This window comes from Ochotona princeps, chromosome 10 (genome assembly GCF_030435755.1).
Source record: "Ochotona princeps isolate mOchPri1 chromosome 10, mOchPri1.hap1, whole genome shotgun sequence".
Lineage (NCBI taxonomy): Eukaryota > Metazoa > Chordata > Mammalia > Lagomorpha > Ochotonidae > Ochotona > Ochotona princeps.
In genome coordinates this window covers 66700109-66720521 of record NC_080841.1, presented here as the reverse complement: position 1 = coordinate 66720521, position 20413 = coordinate 66700109, and the positions used below count along the sequence as shown (strand labels likewise).

Below are 20413 nucleotides of genomic sequence, written 5' to 3'. Positions count from 1 at the left end.
AACAGACAAAGCCACACAAAAGTGGAACTCAGTCTAAAAAGAAGCAATGTCTAAAGATTTTCAAAAGAGGAGTTCTCCATTCTTCTGGGACTTCCTTCACTTCCCTGGGCGTGGGGACTGCTATCTCTCCACATCCTTCTCTTTGCAAACCAGAGGACACAAGGACACCAAGGGGGCTAACAAAGGTGTGCACAGTCTTTGGGAAAATGAACCAGCAAAGTTTAACGCAATGACTTAGATAAGTGTCCTCCTTCACCGTTCCTTGAAACCTAAATATTACCTGGAACAAAAATAAGTCAATATTCACTCTGAGTTACCCTGATTCACAAAGTTTTGCTATAAGAGCTCACAGTAGGATCTCAGGAATATCATGTATTACTACTGGGCCACTCTTTTTTTTCTCTCCATGTGTATGGAGAAGATGATTGTGTGGAAGTATTTAGGCCTATGCACTAATAAAATAATAATAAAGCAGGCAACAAAGGTTAAAAAACAGATGTTTCTAAATTGCTAAGGCCCTAACAAAGTCTGAAATCTCAAAATACATATCGAGACCTGTGTATTTGACAAAAGATCTTCCACTGCCAAACAATACAAATCATTGCTCCCCTGAGATCCTGAGCCATGCAAGTACCCACAAGTACTTTAAAGGTTATGCATACTTAACAAAGTTACCTATTCCAGCTCAAGCTTATTCAGAAATGAAGGTAAAAGTTTTAAAATCACAAGTTACTTAAGTCAGAAATGAAGATACGTTTTAAAATTGCATAACAAAAATGTCAAATATACATTTGACAGTTTCCCATTGCTCAAAAATGTGCTGTATGAGTTTTGTGGTATTGTTTGTTACGTGAACAGCAGATACATAGACTCACGTCCAACATATGAACACACAAACTCGGACACAGCACTCATTGGAGCAGCTCAGGTGACTGGTCACTTTCCTATTTGCATTCACATCATGCTACAATTAGCACAATCTAGCAGGAGCATGTAGGAGTCCACTAAGCAGAAATGGCTGAAACTGAGAAACACTTTCAAAGCCTTGACACTGGAAGTATAGCAATCAAGAAGCAGCTTGTATGATTTACCTCTATGGTATTTTCCTAATACTAAAGGTTGATTACTTCTTTGTAGTGCAACTGCTGAAAGAAGTTCTCTATTTACATCAAACTGTGGGAATTCGGAAATGTTACAGGCGTAGAGGAGCTGTAATGTGATGTGAGCAAGCTGTTCAAAATGTTAACGTTTCACACCCTGTCTCTGCCCCAGAGCCCAGAAGTGTTTCCCAGTGGTCTTGGGAAGACAGGATGTGTTGCCATGGGCTGTGGGTCACCTTTTCTCTTGTTCTGCCCACACTCTTCCTTTCTAACCTTCCTGAATCCCTTCGGTACTCAGTCTTCACCCTTGTGAGCGTTCCTGGCTGGCATTCTTTCTTGCTCTTGTCAACCCTCATTCACCTTTGGCAGAATGTCTGTAAAGCACAGCAATTGCTTCATCTGGGAATCGTCACCTGTACCCAAGGACCAGGTTGTGTGTTGTTGGTCATGATTTCTGTCTCCTCTGACATTGGCCTAACTCACGGCATGCAGCAGGCATCTGGCACACTCTAGAGGACACGAGGAAGTGAGTCTTATGTCACCCTTATCTTCGTTCTTCTCTGTCACTGGATGTGTTTTATCTGACTGCTGGTAAAGTGTACCATTAATTTTTCTGAGTAATTGAGATGAACACTGAACTACTTCAAGTTATGTTGGGAATACCTGAGCTTTAGGCTCTGTGTGGTTATGATTCTATTGTTGTTTCATAGAGTTTACTCTTACATCTTGTTATTTATTTTCTTGGGTTTTATTTTGGAAGTTTTCTGTTGATGGGATTTCAAGTTCGCTCAATATCCTTTTCCTTTTCTATATCCAATCACCTATTAAGCCCTGGGGAAATTTTTATTTCCAATAAAATTTTAATTGCTAGCACCTCCATTTTGTTTTAACAGTTTTTTATCTTTTTTTTAAAATCACATCTGCTATCACTTCATAATATGGTAAACCTTAAATAGATTTCTGAATATACTCACACAATTATTTTAAAGTCTGTGATAATTACAACTTCCTCTAAGGACTGTCGTCATTGACCATTTCCTCTTGTGAGTATAGCAGACTTTCTCACTCTTGTGTATGTCTTTTCATTTTTGAGTGTATAGCAAACCTTGTGTCTGAAGGAATAATAGAGGAAGTAAATAACACCCTCATAAAAAGACACACAGAATTTGTCAGACCATTTTTCAGAACTTGGTCTAATTTGTTACAGCATTACTTAGACTCGGTACAAGGGTGGTTTCACAAGCCGATGGCAAGATCAAGACTTGGGAATTGAGCAGAGATCTCTGCACTTTATAGTCTGGAGACTGGCTTTTCAAACCACCGGGAATCTCTTTGTAGCTCAGTTGTTTGCTTTCCAGATTCTCTTTTGCCAGTCCTGTTCCAAAGTTCACTGTGCTGTTTAACCCTCCAGCTTAGTGAAGGAAGATGCACTGTACTTAGTGAAAGCCCAGAGGTCCATCAAGAGATGCTGCATCAGCTGGACGTCTCATCGCAGTCTACTGGGGACTGAACTCTTCCTATGATTATCACAACACTTCTGATAGATGGATGAAAACACACATTTAGCAACTGGTAGGTCCGAAACTGGCAGGTTCAACGTGGCAGTAACTCCCAGTGCCCAGCACAGATGAGACACACAAAAATGTTGACAGTTGAAGGTTTGAAGGTTGAATGTTCCTTTTCTTTATCCCTCTTTCATCCCCCAGTCTTCTAAGTCTTTTCATGGAAGGCTGCAGTTTACTGCAGGTCATGGAACCCTGTACTCATATGGAGTACCACGACGAAATGCAGAGAGTGCATTGAAAACACTGAGAAAATCCTGCAGTCAGAACTGTGCGCAGTAACTCCTGATACCTTGGCTTGGCGACAGAGGGCAGAGTGCCTCACGAACTGTGAGGGTGAATGCTGAGTTATGGCAGCTTACTTGTGAGTGAGAAAATGTTTGAGTTGAGCCATGGGGCCATCTGTGTGCCCCAGCAGGATAAATCGCCTGTTACACTAGCACCCCTTGTGTGTGCCGGCTGCTGTCCAGCTGCTCCACTGCTAGCTCCCCAAGGATGAGTCTGGGACAGCAGCAGAAGAGGATCCAAGTGTCTGGGTTCCTTCTACCTACATGGAGACACAGATGGGATTCCAAGCTCCTGGTTTTAGTCTACATAATTGTAGCCATCTGAGGAGTAAACTAGCAGATGAAAAGTCTCTTCTCCTTAACTCTGCTTTTCAAATAAATCAATCTTGAAAAAAAATAAAGCCTGGAAGCGTGTATTGAGGGATAGATTGGAATGGTCATGTGTCATTTTCTTTTTGGTCAGCAAGCATGGGGCGCTTTTTGTGTGTCTGTACCTGGGGAAGTCTCCAACCTTTTTTTTAAAGATTGATTTATTTTTATTTTTATTGGAAAGTCAGATATACAGAGAAAAGGAGAGACAGAGAGGAAGATCTTCCGTCCATTGATTCACTCTCCAAGTGGCTGCAACAGCTGGAGCTGAGCTGATCTGAAGCCAGTAGCTTCTTCGGGGTCTCCCACAGGCACAGGGTCCCAAGGCTTTGGGCCGTCCTTGACTGCTTTCCCAGGCCACAAGCAGGGAGCTAGCTGCTGGGATTAGAACCGGTGCCCATATGGGATCCTGGTGCGTTCAAGGACTTTAGCTGCTAGGCCACTGTGCCAGGCCCAGGCTGCAATCTTAAGTCCTGATTGATACAGAACTCGTAAGGACATCCAGGTATCTCACTCCTCTGCCTTCCTGAAAAGGATGGTGGGGCAGGTAACCAAGCTTCTGTCAATCAGCTGCCTCCACTCAGAGCAGGAATAAGCTGAGCTCCCACTCAGGGCAAGGAAGGCATCTGAATGGGAGAGAGGTGTGGTGGAAGTCACACTGATGGGGACGGCTTGTGTCTAGACACCGACCGGGTCAGTGATGCAGACATAAAAGTGTGGTGTTCCAGGGGCCTGCCCAATGGCCCAAATGGCTAAACCTCTGCCTTGTGGTGCCAGCATCCCATATGTGTGCCACTTCGTATCCTAGCTGCTCAACTTCTGATCCAGTTCCCTGCTTATGGCTTGGGAAAGCAATAGCAGATGGCTCAAAGACTTGGGACCCTGCACTCACATGGGAAGAAGCTCCTGGCTCCTGGCTTCCAACCAGCCCAGCTCTGACCACTGTGGCCATTTGCAGAGTGAACCAGCAGAGGGAAGATCTTTCTCTCTGTAAATGTGCATTTCCAATAATAAGAAGTAAGTCTTTTAAAAATTAAAAAAGCGTGGTGTCCTTCTAAGGACATGTCTGTGGCACAAGTGGTTCGTGGCCTTCCAGTTCCCGTGGGAATTCTGAGTTACCCAGTGATCTTTTCATAACTCTTTTTTATTTAAGTTGCCAAAGGAAGCTTTCCACCTGGACCCCCAGTATCTGAGACAGCACACATGAGTAGCAGAGGCCCCAACAGTTTCACCTGGATGTGAAACCCCTGGCAGCAACTCATTTACTTTTTCTTTGCTTAAGCTGACAGCCGTGTTACAGGAAAGGGAAGCAAGTAAATTAAAAACTCTTAGGAATTCTGGAATTCCTGAAGATTTATATCCCTCTCTGGGCCATCTACCATTATATCTTTGCGGCAGTCTACACTCTACACCTCTGTCAGATGGGCGGCTGAAGTTCTCTTTCGATGTGTAAGTGTCATGATTTAAGGTACAGTGTAAGTGCTAATATTAATTTAATTCCACAAAGCCATTTATATTAAAGTTCCCTTTTCAGATAAATCATTATTTTTCGTATATATTTATCAAGTTCAAATTTTCTGTTTCATTTTTTCCTACTGGAAGGAGGGTGCTGATTTCCTGTTTGATATCCGATTTAACCAAAGACCTGGCACAGTTTTTGAAGAGCAATTGTGACTGTGTGAAATATCTTTTCAAATGAAGGCTAAAAAGCAAATGACATTTCTAGTAGTGTGGCACTAAAAAGTTTATGTTAAAGCTAATTAAATTACATGGGTAATAACTCGATTTCTCTAATGCCCACATTTTTTGCCAAGTTCTACAAATTCAAATTGTTTTAGAGCATCTTTGCGGCTAAGGTTCTGGAAGATGTCATTCCTCGGAACAACAAATGGCTCATATGTGCTTCTAAATTGATTCCTGCTTTTATTTCCTAATTTTGCTAATTAAGAAAGTTCACTTAACTTCTCTCGGCCTTTGTTTCTCACATCTGAAACGTAAATGAACTTTTCCTCAAAGAATGTTGGAGGGATAGATGTTGTCTGACCCAAAAGGCTCAACATAACTCCTGGAGAATGTACTGGTGTTTTTCTTTTTTGAGTACTGATGTCTTTTGTTTTCCAAGGCCAAGGCCTTGGACTTATGGTTTGATACGGAAATGCTACTGGAAGCTTACAGAACAATAATCTCCCCCCCGCCCCCCCCCGTTTTCATTTGCAGGTAAGAGTGACACATGACAATGCCAGGTTTTAATTGGTGGAGACTCACACTATGGCTTCCTTTCAGAGAAAACACAGCAGGGTCATGTGGTCTTTTCACACAGGAGACTAGACTCTAAATAAGTAAGTGTCCACTTAACATCTCTAATGAGAGTCATACCGAAATGCACATGACTGGCATGGATACTTTCATGAATCAACTTTCTCTGTTTTTAGGAAATCCATTGCACATCAAGGGATGAGTGTGTAGGTATGAGGGATGCTGTGCTGGGCTGTGAGGGAGACTCCTTAGTAGAACTGTGCTCCTCTAACACAACTGTTAACAGAGGGGACAGGGCAGAAGACACTGGCACAGTTGTAACACATACTAGGAAGCATGTAGTGCTCGGAAGAACCTATACTCCATGTCAGGGGAATACAGAGGAAGGCAACAGAAAAGACCTCTGGGCAGATCTGGAGGAGGAGCCAGCTTGTGCCAGGTGAAGAGGCCACGTCAGGCAAAGACAGTGACAGCCCAGGTGGCAGAAAGTTAAAGCATTGGCGATCTTACAGTCAGGAAAGTAATTTAGTACAACACTGACCAAACGGGCAAGGGAAACAGTTTATGCTGTAATGGTGAAATGATCAGGGTGCTATAGATGAAGACTACTAAGGTAAATTAAAAAAATAACAACAACCCTAATTTACTGCAGTATAGTGTTATAATTTCACACATCAGATATGTTCTTAACAGTGTTCGTCATCGGGGTTGGTGGAGTTGAGTTGCAACTTGTAATGCTCGTATCTCATATGAGAGACTGGATTTGGGTCCCAGCCACTCTGCTTCCCCTCCAGTTCCCTGCTAATAGACCTAGGGAGGTGGCAGATAATGGCCTAAGTCCTTAAAGTCCTGCCACCCAGATGGGAGAACTGGACAGAGTTCCTGGCCCTTGGCTTTGTCCTGGCCTAGAACCAATCACGGTGACCATCTGGGGAGTAACTCAGGGTATGGGAGATCTCTCTCTCTCTGTTACCATCATTCTGCCCTTTAAATAAAGATGTCTGTTTTTTAGACAGATTTTTTTTTTACTTGAGTTATATCTATAGACAGAGGAGAGGCAATGAGATCTTCTATGTGCTGGTTCACTCCCCAGTGGCTTCAATGGCTTCAATGGCTGGGGCTGGGCCAGGCTGAAGCCAGGAGTTTCCTCTAGGTCTCCCATGTGGGTGCAGGCCCAATGACCTGAACCATCACCAAATGCTTTCCCAGGTGCATTGGCAGGGAGATGGGTGGCAAAACACAATGAATCGACTGAAAACAAACACTCCCACTGATTAATGTTACAAGTGTTGGTAAGTTCTGGTGCTCCCATGCAAAAACTGTTAACTGCTTTGATGTCCTTAAACATTTAAGTGCAAGGTTTGGAACTTGAAATTTTATGATTATTTCCAGATAGATGGAATTATAGTGTTATAATTTACTTACTTCTTAATCTGATTTTTATGGCTTTATCCTTAAAGTATTTTTTTGTTTAAAAAGAAATCCAACCCACACAAAATGCAGAAACATTTTGTTTTACTTACTCCTGTTTCACATTTATTATGTGTCAAGAGACGGACTTTGTGTCCCGGCTTTGAACTATATTGGCTTTACTTTTGTTTTGGTAGTATCAGATTTCTTAATTTTGAAAAACTTCATACAAAATGAGTGTTTTCCCTGACCAGCTCTGTGTTGAGGCTTTTAAACTTCCTGCCACTTTTGCCTGGATTCCAGTATCAGTCCCACATTTCTGTGTCTGTTGCCTCCCTATAGCTCACCTGCTACTGAGGTTTTCCTAACTCACCCACCATTGCCTTCCCATGCCCATGTTATTCACGCTCTTTTTATCCTATTTATGTTTACTAAGAACGTTTTCTTCATTTCTTAAAAAAAAAGTATTGATGTTCACTGCCAATCTCATGAGCTCTAAGAAATGCTCAATTATTTTGAATTTACTTGTCATACAGTTGACCCCAGCTCAAATAAGGCCACTTCATGCCATGGATCTGCCACATCAGCAGGTGGAAAAAATAGGTGACTGTTATTAGAAATTTCTTCCCCACAGCATGCTTGGATGTGACACCACTTACCTATTTCTGAGGTGTACCAGGGGTCCTGGCCATGGGCTGAGAGTCTGAATTCTTTTGTAGAAGTATGTTAGTTAATTTATCCCTATCAGATACTTAAATAGCACCATTAATAGAAAGAAATTCTAGCTGAAAATGAGTTAGGAATAAAACACCCAAGCAGACAGAAATGGAAAATGTATAAACATCACTGAAATGTTGCAAACATTGCAAGTTAGCACTGTGACCTCTGACCAGCAGTACTGACTTTTGATTGAGTAGTTGCACAGATGGCACTGTTCTCCATCAAAATATATTGCTACTTCCTATTAAGAATATCAAATCACATTTACTCAACATTCTTACAATACATGTTTGCTAAGCAGACATCGTGTGCAGGTACAGATCGAAGGTACTCAGGCTACAGGGATGCCCCAACTTACTGCATCAGCCTCTTATTTAGCTCCTGGATAGTTCTATTCCTGATCCTATGTCACTTTATTACCATTTTTGGTCTCTTTTTCTAAATTATAATGTTTATTTTTTTCCACTCAACGGACTCCTTTCCTTTGTACTTTATCAGCTCCTGTTTAGTTTACAAAGTATCTCCAAACATTTTGGACCTATGGGAGTGGAAATAACTGAATTATTAAGTGATGAAAGATTAAAACATTACAGGTACTCTTTGCCTGGGTAGCTATAAAATTTTACGTTTGTCAAACAAAGTGTTACAGAACTTTGTCACCTGCTGTCATGGATGAGAGGTAAGAGTTTATTTGGAATTAAATCCCTGCTCCTCTTACTTCATTCCCTTCAATGTTTCAGGAAAAAAGCCCAGATGAACAAATATCCTGGTGGCTGTGTGCCAGTGTCTGTCTGTCTCACAAATTTCTGATCTGTTCTTGATCTTCTCTCATTTGCAGAAAGGAAGGGTCCCATCCTGCTACTGCTGAATTTATTTATGAAAGGGATTTCTGTATCTCCTATTTCTCCTAATAGAAGAATGGCTACATTTATAAGGAACAGATAAAGGTGAACAGGGAAAACAAGACTTCAATACTTAAAGAACCAGTTTGATAATATAAATCCAACTCTTCAGATCAATTCTTAGGAAAAGGAATTAATTGCAACCATGGCACAAGATTTAATGGACTCTTGACAGGCATGTGGTAGTTTGTAACTTTTTAAAAAAGGATTAGATTAGAAGAAGGAAAAAAAAGCAGAAGGGATAATCACATAACAAACTTATCAGAAGCTTTTAAGTAGCTGTCTTTTCTTTAGGGAGGGACTGGCTGTGGGGAAGAGAGGAGGCTGCTTTCTGAGACAACACAGTGGCTGGCTCCGATCTTGCAGCACAGGCAAGATGAAGTCAGACCAGAGGTCAAGTCGTGCAGTGCACTCGGGCATCAGCCCTGTGGTTCCACCAGGCTCAAACTAGCTCTGGCTGAAGTCAGAGCCAGAGCTCTCGTCCACGGCACGCCTACTCGCTTTCCCTTCTTTCCAACACAAGGTTTATTCTGTGGACAGTGCTGCATTTTAGGAAATCAGAAAGAAAAAACAACAGTGAAAATGCTCAGATGGGAAATCATGAAGAAAAAAACATGGCACATCTATCTTGGGAGAGCTCCCTCACGTCCAGCAGTCAATCCCAGAGAAACGCAGCTCTGCTGGACCTGTATTCTCCTGACAGCAGCCGATGCCCTAACCTGCTTCACACTACAACGCCTCCAGTGGAAACTACTGAGATGAGGCGCTCCAAGAGATAGGGTTTCTGCCCATGAGGAGACATTTCCTAGTATCTACTTTATTTGTTTTTAATGTTGGCATTAAAGGGCAAACTGGTCTGGCAAACTGCTACTGCAATGACAAGAGTTAAAATGTGCAGGACAGAGTCAGTGCTTTGAATGGTAATTACAGATAATGAATAGCAGCACATACCTTAATTTAAACAAGTGTGCACCAACCACATGCATTTGATTTGAGGCTTTTCTGGTAAGTGTAGCTAACTGTCACCCAGGGCGACGATGCTTAACAAGTGTGTGCTGTGTGCCTGCTGTTCATTCTTTTGACACAGAGTATTTATTGATACCAGTGACACTCACCTGCAAGCAAATTGCCAGGTTCACTCTACAGCCAAATGAGGTGCTTACAGCCCGTGGATGGAGGCCCAGGTCTTTGAACAACTTGGAGAAGGACTGTGTGAGTGCTATCCGCGGCCGCTCCTCTGCCACAACAACGCAGGTCCTTACTCTGGACAAGTCCAGTCCTCGTGCCTACAAACAAGGACAGTGCCACTGCGTCAGCCTTTGTCACGCAAAAGACTACCAGGGAGCCCACAGCCACCACGGGGAAAGGAAAACAAACCTTTATTTCTCCAGAGGGCATCAGCCTGGATCACTCCACAATGACTGAGCCTTGATCATTTTTTATCTTAAGCTTTTACAGGGTAAAGACCCACGGGAGCAAGCAAGCAGGAAATATAGAAACAAATATGCAATCCAATGTTAGGGGCCAGGTAGCTCTGACTTGTTAGAATTAGTTATCTGGTTGTTAACACATTTGGGGTTATTTCAGATCGCCGTATTGCCTTCCTTTTTGGTTAGTGTTGTAATCTTTATCCCCTCTGAGCAGCCCTGATACACACAGACCTGACTACACCTACGCGCAGTCCTGACCCTGCGTCTGCCTGACTGCAACGGCCTTTGTTCAGGCTTCAGCTTGGAGTCACACAGACTGTTTCCCTTGAAATCCCATCTACACACCACAAGAGCAAACAGGCTTTTCATTTTCAAGTCTGTCTATCTGTGCCACTAATTACATCATTCCAGGATGCTGGGGGGAAAATGAACACTTACTAAGGCTGTGATTACCAACATATTTTAAGCAACAGCAAGAAACAAATGCCAACTACCATGCAAAGCAAAAAGAACTTGCTAGATAAAAACAGCGGAAGGACAAGGCTTGGGGCAGGAGAAGCATTTGAACACAGTCTTACAAGCATGGATACACAAGGACACACATCAGCGGGAAATCAGCAAAGTGGTATTTTTAAATGAAGGAGGGGCAAAACCCATATTGTCTGGACAACTCTGTGAAAGACATTTCTTCACTGACATTCCATGTGACTTAAAATACCACAGATAAATTCTCATCATCAAATGTATCTCAGCTTCTAACGACAAGAGATTAAATCACGTCTCCGTTTCCGCACTAAATTTGGTCAGCTGAGCAAAACAGCAAAAATCGCAGCAGCAACTCAGAGTTTAAAACACAACAATGTTGGGGATCAGAGTTGGCACCTCCCGAGCTGAGAGGAGGGAAGGTAAAGGGAGGAACAGGAACTGCACTTGGACATGACAGGGAGCACCGAATGCTGGAGCACAATCAGAAGTGTTTTAAAAGAACCGACAAGGGCCCGGCGCGATAGTGTAATGGTTAAGGTCCTCGCCTTGAATGCCCCAGGATCCCATATGGGCGCCGGTTCTAATCCCGGCAGCTCCATTTCCCATCCAGCTCCCTGCTTGTGGCCTGGGAAAGCAGTCGAGGACGGCCCAAAGTCTTGGAACCCTGCACTTGCATGGGAGACCCAGAAGAGGTTTCTGGCTCCTGGCTTTGGATCGGTGCAGCACCAGCCACTGCGGCCAGTTGGGGAGTGAATCATCGGACGGAAGAGCTTCCTTTCTGTCTCTCCTCCTCTCTGTACATCTGCCTTTCCAATAAAATAAACAAATCTTAAAAAAAAAAAAAAAAAAAAGAACCAACAAAACCCAAACCATTCAGTCCCTCATGCATTCCTCAGGGTGGTTTCAGCACAGTTAAACTACCAGGGATCCTGAATGAGGACCAAACAACTTTGGTGTTAACATTTCATATGTAAATGTGATTGTATATGCGCAGAGTTACAGGACAGATCAGCATCTAGGTAGCACCAATTATAATTGGCACACGTGTATATCTGAGAAGCTATGCACTGTGGGTTTTAGAGTAAAAAATGCAGCTCCCAGTTTACTAAACCCAACAACTTGGGAAAACTATATATGCAATTTCTCTGTAATACAAGTTTTTCCAACTTTAAAATGGGGACAATAAATGAACAACTAAAATGTCTAATAGTCATTCGACTGTGTTAGTATTTCATTTCGGTGACTTGTGCATGTGTATACAGCAACAGCGACATTTCATGAAAACGTGCTCCATCACTTATACTATTATACAGCTAGCCACGAGTAGTATCATATTTTATATTTTTCCCATACAGATACTGACATGTAACATCAAATAATTACACATTTATTTATGATGGCTAACATCAAAATTACCTTTTACTTTGTTTTCTGGGTCAAGCTTAATTATCATGTTTGGATAGAAAAGTGCAGGAGAGACAAATGCATTGCCTTATAATTTCTACATATATAAAACGACAAGCACAGTGAATAGCTCACAGGGTTATTCCCTCCCAGTGACTTGGAATTAAGGACAAGGTAACTTACTGTGAAAATACCAATTGAAATATCCTGTGCTTAAATGGACAGAAATCGTAATATTCTTACACAATGACAATTACTTAAACTATACAAACTGTTCACTGTTTACTTGATTACAAAATCCATTTTTGGTAGGGTCCAGAATCTGAGGTGGGGATCTTTGCCAGTGAGGGGTCCATTGGATGTTAATAACATCATTCAAGGGCCACACGAAATTATCAACCTAAAAATGAGTGCACTACAGGTGTCCTGAATTTCAAGTCCTGACTGTGGATGTTGTGGCAGGGCCAGACCAAATGGTCCAATGGGTGTTACTTGGCCTGTCGGCTGGATGTCCCCACCTCTGGCTCTAGATCTATAAATCAAGGACTTCATAGAGAAAAAGAAAATGAGCACCTGAATTCAAAACCAGCTATTCTAATGCTAGTATCAAAGTTAACTTCAACCAAGAACTTCATTCATCAGAGAAAGCAAATTTAGGATCTTTCACACAGACCAAGCAGAATAAGAGATATCAATAAGGTAACTTATGCATAGCTTACTACCATCTGTGGCAATGAGAAAGAATGTTTTCACATGAAAACCACGTGTTAGTGTCAGGGTACAGGCTGTCCCTCAGCCTTTGCACCATGATCAACCCCAACAATGTTCCTGCTCAGAGCGTGAGCCTGAGGCCCCGCTGGGAGCCCAGTTGCTTACCTTGAGGGATTCCGTCTGTGAGCCCAGCCCCTTGGTACACAGCTCCATCACCGAGTAGGAGCAGAACGTATCCCGGACTTTGTACTGACTCACAGCAAGCAGCCACAAGGCAGGGTTGGTTTCCAGCTCCGAGGGAGGGATGAGAATGGACTGGTGCCCGGAGTATACGCTGCGGAGACAGAGGTGGCAGTCAGCAGGCGCTCAGCAAGCACAGGGAACAAGGGCCGCGTTCACCCCCGAGGGGCGGGGAGACCTTGAATGAGGCCTGTACGTCCTCGGAGAGGCGGGGACCAGACCCAGTCTATGGTAAATACAATCTGAAAGGAACAAGCACCGCGGGGAGTCGCTGCAGGGTCACTTACGCACAGTACCGTGAGCGACCTCTCGCAGCAGTGGCACTGCCAGGTTGGCCGCTCTTTGACAGCAGAGAACACAGGTGCTGCATCTGGATGAACATATCTAGACTGAACCAGCACTGCTGTACTGGATGCCAGCGCGGCAAGGTAGGTGACTGTGTGTGTATTCGTGGGCGCGTGCGCACGCACTCGGAACAGGAAACAGCAAACCACAGATGCTACCTGCTATTGGCAACATGGCCATCAATTGTTTACTTCAAATACCATCCCCAGCTGAGTAGTTGGGACAGGGTGTACAAGCCCTAAGATTTAATGAAATGTCCATTTAACAAAAACTTATGGAAAACTGGTATCCAGACTAAGTGAAAGAAAATTCTAACCACTACAGGTAGTTTAGCTTTGCCGCCTTTTAAAGTTTGGATTTTTTAGTTTAATATGATCCTAACAAATCAGCAACTGGAAGAACTAGGGGAAGTATAAACATCCTTCATCTTCATATGAACATACATGGAGAGAAAGAAAAAGAGATAAGCCACACAAAGAAACCTCAAAAAGTTCACCAAAGAAGCATGTCATGAGTAAATATCTATGGATATCAATGTTTTTGTACCCAAAATAATTTTTCCATTTTTCCATGAGCTTTCTGAGGTGCTCTAGAGTATTACAATGACTTTCCAACCCATGGAATGAACATAGAATCAAAGCAATGAAATCTTTTCCCAGACTGCATTTTAAGCGAAGGCCTTAAGGTTTTGTTTTTGGGCTTACCACCACGTCAATTCTAACAGAGACTATCTATTATAACACAATAATTCAGACAAGTCACTTGAGATTTAAATAAAAGGAATTTCTCAGCCACACAAAAATTCATGGATGAATATAAATTTGGACCTCAACAACTGATGTGTTACAATACTAAAGCCAATTCTTTTTTAAAGTGCCTGGTCTCATTTAGAAATTTTACAAAAAGCATTTATTTTAATTTTTATTCAAAAGAAGAGGCAGAAAGGCAGAAAGAGAAGGGGAATTAGAAGAGAGAGCAGAGAAGGAACACACACACACACACACACACACACACACACACACCCTCTGCTGCTTCACTTCCCACAGGCCCACAGCAACCAGGGCTGAGCTGGGCCTATGCCAGGGCCAGAAACTCAATCTGGGTTTTCCGTATGGATGACAGGAACACAGCCTTTGCGATGCCCTCCAAAAGTGTGTGTTAGCAGGAAGCTGGTTTGGAAGCTGAGGTGGTACACACAAACATCCAAAGCAGCGGTTAGTCATTACGTCAAATGGCTGCCCTCATTTAAGAACATTTCAAAACGGTCTGCTGGAGAGTTCCATCAGGTAGAGAAGGTGGCATCACTCACAGTATCTACTTCAAATAGGACCTTGAGTATGCAAATTTATTGAGGGAATGTGAGAGATAACATTCGGGGGCAAGTCCTCACCTCTAGTCTCTTCTCTACCAAAGCATCCTTTATTATTTTTTCTGTAAGTGGTAATTTCATAAACACTGGGCCTTTTTGTGGCCTTTCCAATAGGTTTAACAGTTTTGAACTAGGAGATTTGTTAGAATATATATATATATATATAGGGGTGTGTGTATGTGTGTGTGTGTGTGTGAGGGGAAATACCAGCTCTCAAATGAATACTCTGTTGTAAATTGGGTAATCTGTCCTAATATTTAAATTTTGTTGTAGTGAAACAAAAATCACACACAATTTTTTTTTTTACCATTTTAAACATTTTTATAGGTGAACTGTTGTGGTATTAACTTCCCTCACAATGATTTGCCACCATCATCCTGATCTACCTCCCAAACTTTTCACTCTAAACTGAAAAACTCTGTAGCCATTAAGTAATAATTGCCCATTCTTTCCTCATCTAATTCCTGGAGTCCTCTAATCTATTTTTCATCTCCATGAACTTGCTTATTCTAGATGCCTCTCATATCAGTGGAACTACACAATATCTGTCCTGTTCTGTCTGATATATTTCAGCTAGCATTGTGTTTTTGAGGCTCATCTGCAGTACAGCATGTGTCAGAACTGGAAAATCCCTAACAGTATATGTATGACAAACTTTTTCACCCACTGATAAGATAGTTTATTTCTATTTTGCCCAACTGTTAATAAGGCTCAACAAATGTTGTATCATTACTTGAGCCTTTTTTCTTGATTCTTTTAGATATACTCCTAGGAGTATAATCACTGCAGTATCACGTGGCAACTTTGTGCTTAGCTGTTCTGGGACTCATTGAAAGCTGGGACATATCAGGCTGCTTTCTATAGCAGCTTCACCATTTAACCACTGGCATGGCATATATAAGAATTCCAAATTCCCACATTTTCCACTAACACTTGCTCTTTTCTAGGTTTTTGACTATAGCCATTGTAGAGGATATGAAACTACGTTGCTACCCCAGTGGTTGGAACTGCAGGATGTTAAGTGTAATAAGCCAGGCACAGAAAGCTAAAAGTCATGTGTGAAAATGAAAAGAATTGATCTTGTAGAAGAGAGTGGAATTGCAGTCACTAGGAACTGGGAAGGGTAGGGAAAACGAAGGTTGGAAAGAGGTTTGGAGAAGGAGGTAACGTGGCATTCCACAGCCCCACAGTGTGACTGCAGTCTACAGTGATCTGTGATATATTTCAAACATAATGAAATAGTCTGAAAGCTCCTAATATGAAGAAATATTTCACATTTGAATGGTTTGAACTGCTGATTACCCTAATTTGATCATTACATGTGTTGTATATGTCTACTGCACTACACAAATATGTACAAATATTATATGTAAATGAAAATTCCAAAACACAATTTATAAGGTTCTTCTGTAGATTCAATGGCATTGCAATGCACCTGCACACAAACACTTTGAAGTAATTTAGTACAAGTAACATCCCATCAAACAAAATTTAGGTACAGTTTAGTGTAGTTCTTGGAGTTTGTGAAAACTCCAAGCAAAAGAAATTGCATTCAGATGTTCTTTTATCCAGAACTGAGGTCCTTTAAAAATCAATGCTTCTCTCTCTGGTTTAGAAAATCAACCCAAAAAGGAGTTTTCCAACATGTCTTATTTGTTTTCTTACATTCGAGATTTACCATTCAGACGAATCTTAAAATAAGCTTCCAAGACACTGCCTTTGTGGCACACAGAGGTTAAGCATTCCCTGCAGCACTGGCATCTATCAGGGCACCAGTTCAAGTCCTGGCTACTCTACCTGCAATCCAGCTTCCTGCTAATGTGCCTGAGGGAGCAGTGGAGGATGTCTCAAGTATTTGGGTCCCTCCCTGACAGTATGGCAAAGCCAATGGAGTCCCTTGGCTTCTGGTACTGGTCTGGATCAGCCTTGGTTGTCAAAGCCATGTGGGGAGTGAACTGTTGGCAGGAAGATCTCTCTTTCCCCTTCTGTCAATTCTTTCTGTGAAATAAACCTTTTAAAAATTTCCTAAGAATTATACATATGGAGGGAGCTCCAAGAAAAGCCCCATATCCTTAGCAACACATTTTAGGCGTCACCTTCTGCCTCTCTCACTTCCTCCTCTCTCTGCCATCCCTCTTCCCCGCTCACACAGATCCTGCAGTCAGGTTTTAGAGACCAGTCTTATTTCATGGTCCATTATAGCTGAAACAAACATAACTCCACTTTCCAAGCTCCACCAGGATCCGTGAATAAAGGCTCTCATCTTAGCCTTTTCACGGTGATGGGCGACCGCTCTTCTAATGCCAACAGGCATTAGGACCAACTATGTTGGCAGTTGATGCCATTATTTTCAGTCTCAATGCCACTCATTGCACTTACTCTAGGATCAGCCTACACACTAAGTCACTTCGACTTAGATTCTTTCTTATTAGCTACTGTGCCGACTTCGGGTAGAAACCTCTAGGCAGTACTTTGCAAGAAGAAATGAAAAATCATGAACACTGACCTCTGCTAAATGGGGTCACACACTAGGTAAAAGCCTGAGACATAATGAGCCTACACATTATACCTCTTATAAATCATAATTACCCACTAGGAAATATGATGCCCTACCACTCTGAGATGTAACAGAACATAGTGCTTCTGTTAACACCAAAGCTATTTAGCCCAATCATGAATCACAGTTAACAATATGGCCTTAATCAGAGTTTCTATAGTGCCTCTTTTTACAGCTCAAATTCAGTTATTTCATGCTAAACACTATATATTTCCAGTGTCAGGTACCAAACATGACTACGGCAATCATTTCCATTCTATTCTCACGACTATTCTATCCATACTATTCTCATGACTTTACTTCCCAGATGCTACCATAAAGAGATCCAACATGAAGAAAACGAAATACAAATACCCTACTCTAGCATTCTCAAGCTTATACAACAAGATTAACAAGCTGTTCAGTCAGAAATGTTAGCACCAGAAAAGAGTTAGATTCACCATGTGAACTCAAGGTTATAGATTTTCAGGCACAGCTGTGACAAAGAGTGCTTGACTTTCTTCTTCACTGCCATAAATCAGGAGGTAACACTATAAAGAAAAATTATAAATTCTGGCAATAGAAGACAAGCCAAAACCTCCTGAAGGGTTCAACTTGCCCCTTCTTTGTTGAAGCCGATCATGATTTTTTGGCTCTGGTGATCAACACACTCATGAGCAAAATAAAGCTACTTTGCAGCATATTGCTAACTCGAAGGAAATTATTTTCTAGGAATTTCTAGAACTTGATCTGTAGTTCAGATCTTAACTCAATGAAAAATAAATAAATAAATGAAAAGGACATTGGATATTACTAATTCAGAGGCTTTAGACTACTAACTCAATAAAATGCAGAGTTGAAAAATATTACAGATAACAAGGAGTGCAACACGACCACACATCACCCTCAGGGCTCCACAGCTGAAATGCCCTCATCAGCAGACTCACTATATATTTCATACACTTCTCTCTCTTTTTTCATATACTTCTCTTTTAGGAAGCACCATTTCTGTGTAGGTATACTTTGCATACTGTAACATTCATTCATTTAAAATCTGTTTAGAGGATTTGTAGTAAACCTAAAGAGTTGTATAGATAGCATCAAAGTGCTGTTCTAGAATATCTCCATCACCCTAGAGTATTTTCTGTGTCCACTTTGTCCATTTCATTTCCAACCCTAACCCTGGTCAATCACTATTCTACTTTCTGTCTCTTTACATGTGCCTTTTGCTATTTCCTGTAGTCTAATCACACAAGGCATGATCTTTTAATCTGGTTTCTTTCATTTAGGGTAATGCTTTTGAATTTTAGCAGTATTTAGCTATATAGATATGACAAAAAGTATTTATCCATATATCCATTGGTGGACATTTGGATTGTTTCCTTTTGAGGAAGGTTCCTGTGAACAATTACATAAGTCTTTGGGTGGACACACACATTCTTTTCTCCTGGGGGATGATGAGGAATGGAACTGAGGAGTCATACAGTATAAAAAAAATCCCTATCTTACATTTCTACCAGCAATGTATGAAAATTCCCACTTTCCCATTGTTCCTTTATGATGTAAGTGTCACATTAGGACATGTAAGCTTCCTGACTTTGTTTCTCTGTTTGGCTATAGCTGCTCTGGTCAGTGGAAAGTAGCACATCCCTGTGGATTTAATTTACATTTCCCTAATCCATGTTGGACATCCTTTCCTGTGCTTACTGTTCACTTGTACAATTTCTTTGGATGAGGCATCCATACACATCTATTGTCCATCTTTAAATTACAATGCTTTTTGAGTTTCTTACACTTCTGACAAGAACTTTGATATCTGATTGTCAAATATTTTTCCCCCAGTCCATGGCTTGGCATTTCACTGTCTTAAACTGTCTTCTGATATGTAGAGTTCTTCCATCCGCACTCACACCTTAATCAAGTTTTGCCAGTTTTTCCCGCTGTACCTTTTACACTAACAGGATCCTGCGTAGACTGCACTGAGCTATCGTCACTCAGGTGCTTTGTTTCTCCCCGTTTCCACAACTCTTGTGACACGAACTTTGTGAAGACCACAGACAGCTGTGTTTTTAAGTGTCTTTCAACATGTGTGTCTGATGCTTGCTTATGGCTACATCCAGGTTAAGCATCTTCCACAAGAAAGTCAGGGAAGTCAAGATGACCTTCTCTGTATCCAGCTTGTCCAGGCATGTAGCACCTGCCTCATCACTAATGGTATCTTAGCTGATCCCCAGACTCAACTTCTCCCCCGTGTAGTTGTCATTTTCCTCTTTATAATTAATAACTAGTTTATAGGTGGTATGACACACATCCTTGTCACCCACCAAGCTTTCCATTTGCTCAAATAATTACATCTGATAATTTATCTTTTTTTCCTTCCAAAGTGTTATTTTGATGCATAATTTCCAGCTACTGGTCAGTGGGAGCCCTTTCAAATTGGCTCTTCTGTCCAGTTCTGAAACCAGTCGTTTTTTCAAAGGAGACTGCATTCAATGAATGTATATACTTTGTCCACCTGAACTCACATGGAAATTTAACCACTAAGTCTCACACTAATGCTATTAAGAGCTGAAAACTTAATATATGGAATTTGGAAATGGGACCGTTAGGGTGTGATTGGGACTAGATAAGGTACCAGGTAAAACCACATGACTTTTATACCAGTAGCTAAGATAAAGACAAACAGACACACACACACACACACACACACACACACACACACACACACGCAGAGAGGAAGAGAGAAACACTCACAAAAGAGACAGGCAGGTGCTCCCTAACTCTTACAATGTGATGCTTTGCATTATCTAAATTGCCACTCTGCCAGCAAGGCAGCAGCATGATGAGGTCCTCAGATCTATTGTAGCAATTTGCACAGGGAACTCATTTCCCTTCAACAAGCTTCTCTGTGGGTTTCCCAGCAGTCAGTCTTGGGAAGTCTTCCATTCCTTTGGTACAACTGCATACTGCTACTGATCAAGGTGGTGGTGTGAAATGGACTTCTGTTTTCCTCTCTCCACTGAGCATCTATGTCTCAAGGCACTTTTGTGTCAACTGTTGGGAATAGTCTAAGCTATTTACCAAGAAAAAAAATTATGATGTGATTGCATTTGTATGGAGGAAAAATCATTAACCATTCATTTACCTTATTCAACTCTTGCTTTCTCTAAAAGTTTTATTACTGTTCCACTTACAATGTCAGTGTTTTTCAAAATTACAAGCTTGCATTTTATTCTAATCTAAAACTATTAAATGTTATGAAGACATTAAAAACAATTTCTTTAGA

General features: G+C 41.5%; 1 protein-coding gene across 2 annotated transcripts in view; it reads right to left on the bottom strand.

Moving 5' to 3' along the window:
• DIP2C (disco interacting protein 2 homolog C) overlaps positions 1 to 20413 on the bottom strand; it is a 408787-nt gene that overhangs the window by 22878 nt on the left and 365496 nt on the right. For both annotated transcript variants that reach the window (XM_058669544.1, XM_058669545.1), the window contains 2 exons: positions 12803 to 12971; positions 9722 to 9892 (listed from right to left, as the gene is read on the bottom strand). In XM_058669544.1, the coding sequence (XP_058525527.1) occupies positions 9722 to 9892; positions 12803 to 12971 (340 nt within the window). The remainder of the gene's footprint in view (positions 1 to 9721; positions 9893 to 12802; positions 12972 to 20413) is intronic.